General features: G+C 34.2%; 1 protein-coding gene across 1 annotated transcript in view; it reads right to left on the reverse strand.

Moving 5' to 3' along the window:
• Nucleotides 1-10000, reverse strand: part of LOC119574722 (multiple epidermal growth factor-like domains protein 10) — a 19724-nt gene that overhangs the window by 527 nt on the left and 9197 nt on the right. The window contains exons 9-13 of the mRNA XM_037922122.1: nucleotides 8816-8941; nucleotides 6079-6213; nucleotides 2303-2437; nucleotides 377-511; nucleotides 1-15 (exon numbers count right to left, since the gene is read on the reverse strand). The exon at nucleotides 1-15 is cut by the window's left edge and continues 117 nt beyond it. Of these exons, the coding sequence (XP_037778050.1) occupies nucleotides 1-15; nucleotides 377-511; nucleotides 2303-2437; nucleotides 6079-6213; nucleotides 8816-8941 (546 nt within the window). The remainder of the gene's footprint in view (nucleotides 16-376; nucleotides 512-2302; nucleotides 2438-6078; nucleotides 6214-8815; nucleotides 8942-10000) is intronic.

The raw sequence follows: 10000 nt of genomic DNA on the forward strand, positions 1-10000 counted from the left end.
GACAAGGTTCTGTATCTGCAGTGAGGATGGATTAGTTCCTGATTAGCGACTATATTTTCAGATGGTGATACTGATATTAACACTAAGGATGATAATGACGATGATGATAAGTGTTGGAGAGAGAGATAAGAACCATCTGTTATACGCCAAACCAAGCCTTTAGTAATAGTGAAAATTATGACCAACGATACTACTATATACTAATACATGTATCCGTTAGCGTTCGTTATCTGTTATTACCGTTATTATTAATTTACATTACTGTTATTATCGTTGTCTTTATCACTATCCCTATCATTATCATTATTATCAGTATTGCTTTTATCATGTTGATAAACGCTGTATGAATACAAAAGTAAAAGGATAAACACATTACCCCTAACACAGCAGGAGCAGTCTTCGTATGCACAAAGACCTGCCACAGCCACTTCGTCAGACTTGCACTCGTGGTGACAGTAGCCACCGGTAGTGTTGCACTGCATGTTCAGATCTGGACACGGGTCTGTTGATGCTGCGGCAATAACGATAATGATAATAAGGATGATAATGATGATTAGAATAAAAGTGAAGAATTTGCCCCGGCAGTGATCCTTGTACAAATCATGATCATTTATTGGAAAAAAATAAATAAGGCAAATGATAAAGTAATTCATCAGAAACATCTATGATTGCCTCTATTAGTAGCCTCATTAATAATAAAAACGATAATGACAAGAGTATAATGAAGAGCCAAACTGACAGGAAATGACAAAAAGAAAGACAGAAAAGAACATGACTAGAAAATTATTCCCAAATTTTAGATGACCAAGAGGTGTATGGGACTCTTCCCCCCCTCCTTTTCCTCCCACGGTACCCCCCCCCCTCCTCTTTGGTTGACGAGTCCATGGCATGATCCGATTCAATGAAATAATGGAAAATGCACCCCAAGAAGTACGAGTTTTTTTTTTATGTACTATGTATTATGTTTATCCCTCGTGGGGGAAATGCGGGCGCCCCCCGTAATTATGTACATACACTACGTGGACTTACTACGTACATGATAACTTTATTGCCACTCATGCCCAGTAATTTGTGTGAGGACATTATCTTGCCAGGAGGATAGTGTCACCTAAAAATGTACAGTAACTGAATGGCGTCTGCTAGTGACGCCATGCTAGTGGTTTGCCGTGTCGTCATTAGTGACGTCATAAACCGTGACAAAGGGAGCCACTCCTGGGGGCCGTGTGGTATAGAAAGTAGCCAATACCCTGGCTAGGGGGCGTAGATACCCCACGGGTTACTTTGAGAGCACCGGCAGATCTGGGTCTCGCTTCCTTACCCTCGGAACCCCCCTGATTTTTATCCCTATTATAAGGTCACGGTTAGATTTGCAGTTTACATGGAACTCGTCATTTTATACCTTTGAAGCTTAGTGACTGGGGCAAGAGCGGTGAGCTTGTGGCTAGGTACTATGAATAATAAACAGGCAAGCAGCGTACTGGCGTCCCTCATTTCCCTCGGCTAATCAGTGATGATTTAAAATTCAGTGTAAAGTACTGTGGATTTTAAATACTCATGGATATCTGAAGATAATTTGTTTTTAAATATATAAATGAAGGAATGATGAAGTAGAGTCCTGATTGAATAATCTCACGTTTCTCTTGTTTTCTCCGCGTTGGCCGCTACCCCTTGCATGCCCGGTGTACGTGCGTGGGGGGCCAGGTTGGTACTTGCACAAGGTAAATTATGGCCTTGACCTGGAATTGTCCCGGTTTTCAGTATAACATAGCAGCTCTGTGTTACTGTTACCTTACAGAGGAACGTCTCAGGAGGTGAAAAAGACAGACATATCGTTAGGAACACCAGTATGACCAACTAAAAAGACTGGAAAAACACAGAGCGAGATGAGAGCAAAGGAATAAAACTTGATATCATTACAGTAACAGATCCAGTCTCCTGAAAAATAAATAAATAAATAAAAACGGGAGTGAAGTATATTTGAAAAACTAGAGAGCTGAAGGCTGTCATGATTATTTCATCTTGATAAGAAAAGTATTAGAAACCTTTGTTCATTTGTTTGGAGGCAGTGAAAGGTATGTTTTTGTGTGTGTGACTATGTATATCTATGTACACACAGTGAATCAGTCCTCTTTACTTCTTCTGTAAAGCTCCTTTAAATACTACTGAATATAGTAAGTATATCGCAAAATTGGACAAACGAAACTCATTCGGAACTCATTTCACAGCCCATATTTTTTAATTTTTCTATCTTATGATAGTTTTCTTAAAGTACGAACTTTAAAGCTGATAGAAAATAGCCTACCCTTGACACAACAGGAGCAGTTTTCGAAGGCGCAGAGCCCCGCCACAGCCACTTCGTCAGACTTGCACTCGTGGTGACAGTAGCCACCGGTAGTGTTGCACTGCATGTTCAGATCTGGACACGGGTCTGTTGATGCTGCGGCAATAACGATAATGATAATAAGGATAATAATGATGATTAGAATAAGTGAAAATTTGCCCAGGCAGTGATCCTTGTAAATCATGATCATTTATTGGGAATAAAATAAATAAGGCAAATGATACGTAATTCATCAGAAACATCTATGTATTTGCATTTATTAGTAGCCTCATTAATAATAAAGACGATAATGACAGTATAATGAGCCAAACTGACAGGAAATGACAAAGAGAAAGACAGAAAAGAGCATGACTAGAAATTAATTCCAACTATAGATGTCCAAGAGGAACGTCTCAGGAGGTGCAAAAGACAGACATGTAGTTAGAAACACCAGTATGACCAACTAAAAAGACTGGAAAAACACAGGGCGAGATGAGAGCAAAGGAATAAAACTTGAGATCATGACAGTTACAGATCCAGTCTCCTGAAAAAAAAAAATAAAATAAAAACGTCGGGAGAGAAGCATATTTGAAAAACTAGAGAGCTGAGGATTGTCATGATTATTTAGATCATCTTGATAAGGAAACTATTAGAAACCTTTGTTCGTTTGTTTGGAGGCAGTAAAAGGTGTGTGTGTGTTACTATGTATATCAATGTACACACAGTGAATCAGTCCTTTTTAAGTTTCTTCTGTAAGTGTATCGCAAAATTGGACAAACGAAACTCATTCGGCTGCGGGACCTTCACTACTTGATATCATTTCACAGCCCATATTTTTTTTCTATTTTATGATAATTATCTTATAATACGGACATTAAAGCTGACAGAAAATAGCCTACCCTTGACACAACAGGAGCAGTTTTCGAAGGCGCAGAGCCCCGCCACAGCCACTTCGTCAGACTTGCACTCGTGGTGACAGTAGCCACCAGGTAGTGTTGCACTGCATGTTCAGATCTGGACACGGGTCTGTTGATGCTGCGGCAATAACGATAATGATAATAAGGATAATAATGATGATTAGAATAAGTGAAGAATTTGCCCAGGCAGTGATCCTTGTACAAATCATGATCATTTATTGGGAATAAAATAAATAAGGCAAATGATACGTAATTCATCAGAAACATCTATGTAATTGCCTCTATTAGTAGCCTCATTAATAATAAAGACGATAATGACAAGAGTATAATGAAGAGCCAAACTGACAGGAAATGACAAAGAGAAAGACAGAAAAGAACATGACTAGAAATTAATTCCAACTATAGATGACCAAGAGGTGTAGTGGGACTCTTCCCCCACTCCTTGTCCTCCCACGGTACCCCCCCCCCCTCCTCTTTGGTATGACGAGTCCATGGCATGAGTCCGATTCAATGAACTAATGGAAAATGCACCCCAAGAAGTACGAGTTTTGTTTTATGTACTATGTATTATGTTTATCCCTCGTGGTGGAAATGCGGGGCGCCGCCCGTAATTATTGTACATACACGTACGTGGACTTAGCTACGTACATGATAACATTTATTGCCACTCATGCCCAGTAATTTGTGTGAGGACACTATCTTGCCAGGAGGATAGTGTCACCTAATAAAATGTACAGTAACTGAATGGCGTCTGCTAGTGACGCCATGCTAGTGGTTTGCCGTGTCGTCATTAGTGACGTCATAAACCGTGACAAGGCAGCCACTCCTGGGGTCCGTGTGGTATAGAAAGTAGCCAATACCCTGGCTAGGGGGCGTAGATACCCCACGGGTACTTTGAGAGCACCGGCAGATCTGGTCTCGCCTCCTTACCACTCGGAACCCGCTGATTTTTATCCCATATTATAAGGTCACGGTTAGTATTATGCAGTTTACATGGAACTCGTCATTTTATACGCTTTGAAGCTTAGTGACTGGTGCAAGAGCGGTGAGCTTGTGGCTAGGTACTATGAATAAAATAAACAGGCAAGCAGCGTACTGGTGTCCCTCATTTCCCTCGGCTAATCAGTGATGATAAAGTTCAGTGTAAAGTACTGTGGATATAAAGTACTCATGGATATCTGAAGATAATTTGTTTTTTAAATATATAAATGAAGGAATGATGAAGTAGAGTCCTGATTGAATAATCTCACGTTTCTCTTGTTTTCTCCGCGTTGGCCGCTACCACTTGCATGCCCGGTGTACGATGCGTGGGTGGCCAGGTGGTACTTGCACAAGGTAAATTATGGCCTTGACCTGGAATTGTCCCGGTATCAGGTATAACATAGCAGTACTGTGTTACTGTTACCTTACAGAGGAACGTCTCAGGAGGTGCAAAAGACAGACATATCGTTAGGAACACCAGTATGACCAACTAAAAAGACTGGAAAAACACAGAGCGAGATGAGAGCAAAGGAATAAATCTTGATATCATTACAGTAACAGATCCAGTCTCCTGAAAAATAAATAAATAAATAAAAACGGGAGTGAAGTATATTTGAAAAACTAGAGAGCTGAAGGCTGTCATGATTATTTCATCTTGATAAGAAAAGTATTAGAAACCTTTGTTCATTTGTTTGGAGGCAGTGAAAGGTATGTTTTTTGTGTGTGTGACTATGTATATCTATGTACACACAGTGAATCAGTCCTCTTTGCTTCTTCTGTAAAGCTCCTTTAAATACTACTGAATATAGTAAGTATATCGCAAAATTGGACAAACGAAACTCATTCGGAACTCATTTCACAGCCCATATTTTTTATTTTTTCTATCTTATGATAGTTTTCTTATAGTACGAACTTTAAAGCTGATAGAAAATAGCCTACCCTTGACACAACAGGAGCAGTTTTCGAAGGCGCAGAGCCCCGCCACAGCCACCTCGCCAGACTTGCACTCGTGGTGACAGTAGCCACCAGTAGTGTTGCACTGCATGTTCAGATCTGGACACGGGTCTGTTGATGCTGCGGCAATAACGATAATGATAATAAGGATAATAATGATGATTAGAATAAGTGAAGAATTTGCCCAGGCAGTGATCCTTGTACAAATCATGATCATTTATTGGGAATAAAATAAATAAGGCAAATGATACGTAATTCATCAGAAACATCTATGTATTTGCATTTATTAGTAGCCTCATTAATAATAAAGACGATAATGACAGTATAATGAGCCAAACTGACAGGAAATGACAAAGAGAAAGACAGAAAAGAGCATGACTAGAAATTAATTCCAACTATAGATGTCCAAGAGGAACGTCTCAGGAGGTGCAAAAGACAGACATGTAGTTAGAAACACCAGTATGACCAACTAAAAAGACTGGAAAAACACAGGGCGAGATGAGAGCAAAGGAATAAAACTTGAGATCATGACAGTTACAGATCCAGTCTCCTGAAAAAAAAATAATAAAATAAAAACGTCGGGAGAGAAGCATATTTGAAAAACTAGAGAGCTGAGGATTGTCATGATTATTTAGATCATCTTGATAAGGAAACTATTAGAAACCTTTGTTCGTTTGTTTGGAGGCAGTCAAAGGTATGTGTGTGACTATGTATATCAATGTACACACAGTGAATCAGTCCTTTTTAAGTTTCTTCTGTAAGTGTATCGCAAAATTGGACAAACGAAACTCATTCGGCTGCGGGACCTTCACTACTTGGATATCATTTCACAGCCCATATATTTTTTTCTATTTTATGATAATTATCTTATAATACGGACATTAAAGCTGATAGAAAATAGCCTACCCTTAACACAACAGGAGCAGTTTTCGAATGCGCAGAGCCCCGCCACAGCCACTTCACCAGACTTGCACTCGTGGTGACAGTAGCCACCGGTAGTGTTGCACTGCATGTTCAGATCTGGACACGGGTCTGTTGATGCTGCGGCAATAACGATAGTGATAATAAGATAATAATGATGATTAGAATAAGTGAAGAATTTGCCCAGGCAGTGATCCTTGTACAAATCATGATCATTTATTAGGAATAAACTAGTTAAGGCAAATGATACGTAATTCATCAGAAACATCTATGTAATTGCACTTATTAGTAGCCCCGATAGAGCTTCTTCATCAGACATACACTTAGGGTTACAGTATCCGTGTCTGGAGAGACACTGTTGCTCAAAATCTGGACAAGGTTCTGTATCTGCAGTGAGGATGGATTAGTTGTTACTCTGAATAATGCTTAGCTGATGATGATGGTGGTGGTGGTGATGTGATATTGATGGTGTTGATGTTGATGTTGATGTTGATTATATTGATGATAATGATGATGACAGTGAAGATGGTAAGTGTTGGAAGAACAGATAAGAACAATCAGGTCACACATCATACAAAAGTCTTCAACAATAAAGAAAATCAGGAAACACCAGTGATGGATATAATACTTGATATATATTACCCTTGGCACAGCAGGAGCAGTTTTCGATAATAATAATGATAATAATAATAATAACAGTAATAATAATAATAATGATAATAATAATAATAAATAATAAGAAAGAATAGATAAAATAAGATAAAATGATAATAATAATAATAATAATAATAATAATAATAATAATAATGATGATGATGATGATGATGATGCTAAGAAGAAGAAGAAAAAAAGAACAGCAATAATAATAATAATAATAATAATAATAATAATGAATAATAATAATAAAATATTAATAATAATGATAATAATAATAATAATAACGATGATAATAATAATGATAATAAGAATGATAATAGTAATAATAATAATCGAAATGAAAATTACGATAATAAAATCATAAACAATGTTAATAGTAGTAATGTTACAAGTACTAATGTTAATAAAGACAGATACATTACCTTTAATACAGCATGAGCAGTTTTTATAGGTGCAGAGCCCCGACAGAAGCCACTTCGTCAGAATTGCATTCGGGGCTGCAATGTCCACCAGAGGAGTTGCACTGCATGTTCAGATCTGGACACGGGTCTGTTTCGACAGTGAAAATGGATTAGTTCTTTGTGCTGGCTGGCGATGTAGGAATATGCTGGTAACAGTAACCGTATTTGTGGTAATTAAATTCTTAATATTAGCAAAGGTAATCTTATCAATTATAATGATATTGATTATAATCATCATCACCATCGTTATCATCATCATCTTTATCATCATTATTTTTATTATCATTATTATTGTTGTTGTTGTTTTTGTTGTTGCTGCTGTTTTGTTGTTGTTATTATCATTATTTTCATTATTATTATTTTTCTATAATAACGAAGAAGATGATGAAGATAGTGATGATGGTGAAAATAAGAAGAAGAATGATAATAATAAAAATGATAATAATGATAATGATAATAATAAAATAATAATTATTATTATTATTATTATTATTATTATTATTACTATTATCATCATCATTATTATTATATTATTATTATTATTATTATTATTATTATTATTATCATTATTATTATAATGGTAATAACAATAATAATGGCAATAATAGTAATAATAATAATAATAACAACAACAACAATAATGATGATAATAACAAAAACAACAATAATGATAGTAATAATAAAAATAACAGTAATAATAATGATAATAATGTGGATAAAATTATAATGATAATAATTATGATAAGAAGAATAATGGTGATAATAATGATAATAATCAAGAAAAAGAAGAAGAAGATGAAGAAGAGTAATGATTTGAATAATTACAATATTGATGATAAGTATGATAATGAAAATGGTAATAACAATGATTTACAATAATACAATGATATTGAAGATAATAACGAAAATAAGAATGATAATAATGATAGTAATAGTAATAGTATAGTAGTAGTAGTAGTAGTAGTAATGATAATGATAATTATAATGATAATAATAATAATAAGAAGAAGAAATAATGATGATAATAATAATGTTAATTACAATAATGATAATAATAAAACAATTATAATCACAATAATAATAATATCAACAATATTGATAATAATAATAATAATAATGATAATAATAATAATAATAATAATAATAATAATAATAATAATGATAACAATAAAATAACAATAACATTAACAACAGCAACAACAATAACTATAATAATAATAATAATAAAACAATAACAACAATAATAACAATAACAATAATATCATTATCATTATTATCATTATTATTATTAACATCTTTTTTATTACTGATATTTATAATAATGATAATAATAATGCAAACAATAATGATGATGTAATAATTACTATTATTATTATTATTATTATTATTATTACTATTATCATTAGTATAAGTGTTATTACAATTATTATTATCATTATACTTATTATTAGTATTAGTATTAGTATCATCAACTTTATAAGAACGATAATAATGATAATAATAGGAAGAAAAAGACGAAGAAGAACTTTATAATATTGATAATTAATATGATGGCAAATAATGTATAGATATCATATACAAATAAACAAAGGCAGGTAGTTTACCCCTGACACAGCAGGAGCAGTTGTCGTACTTGCAAAGCCCCGACAGAGCCACTTCATCGGACTTGCAAGCTAGATTGCAGTGTCCACCAGTGGCGTTGCACTGCATCTTCAGGTCTGGACACGGATCTGTGCCAGCAGGGAGGATGGATTAGTTGTCTGTACTGATGTTGTCATAGCAACAATGATAAAAGGGGTTATGGCAATAATATCAACAGCAATGATGATAATTTCAATATCATTACGTCATTTTTATTATTAATATTAATAACTATTAGTATCATTGATCATCACTGTTATTAACGACAATAGTAATGATTCACATTAATGCTATTGTTAATGGTAATAATGTTAGTAATGATGATAATAACAATGAGAGTGATAATCAGGATAATAATAGTAATAATTGACCCATCCTTATACAGTGTCGCTTTATAATCTGGTTCTAGCGGATATTTTTGATGACTGGATGCCCTTCCTGACGTCATCCCTATCTATTTACCCGGCACTGATAATAATAGTAATGATAATAATAATAATAATAATAATGATAGTAATAATTATAATAATGAGAATAATAATATCAATAATAATAGTAGTAGTAGTAATAATAATAATAATAATAATAATAATAATAATAATAATAATAATAATAATAATAATAATAATAATAATAATAACAATAATAAGAAAATTACAATAATAATGATGATGATGATGATGATGATGATGATGATGATGATGATGATGATGATGATGATGATGATGATGACGATGATGATGATGATGATGATGATAATAATAATAATAACAATAATAAAACAGCAACAACAGTGATAACAATGACAATAATAACAATAATTTTGCAAATCATGATAATAATAACTTTAATATCATTATTATCAAAAGTAAAAGTTGTTCCCATATCAAAGTGGACATCGGGGACATGTTCGTAAAAGAACATGCTTACTAAGCCGCGGGATGATGCGCGGGTCTCCGACTTTGACCCCAACATGCTAAGAGAATCGGCGAAGCGCAAACCAGTGGTAATAGTGATAAAAAAGCAGTAGTAGTACCACTTGTAATAATAATCATTATTATACTAATCATCGTAATAAAGAGAGCTATCACTGAAGGCAATTGCAACGACAATATAAATGTTAATGATTATGATGTAAATAATAATGA

This window comes from Penaeus monodon, chromosome 6 (genome assembly GCF_015228065.2).
Source record: "Penaeus monodon isolate SGIC_2016 chromosome 6, NSTDA_Pmon_1, whole genome shotgun sequence".
Classification (NCBI taxonomy): domain Eukaryota; kingdom Metazoa; phylum Arthropoda; class Malacostraca; order Decapoda; family Penaeidae; genus Penaeus; species Penaeus monodon.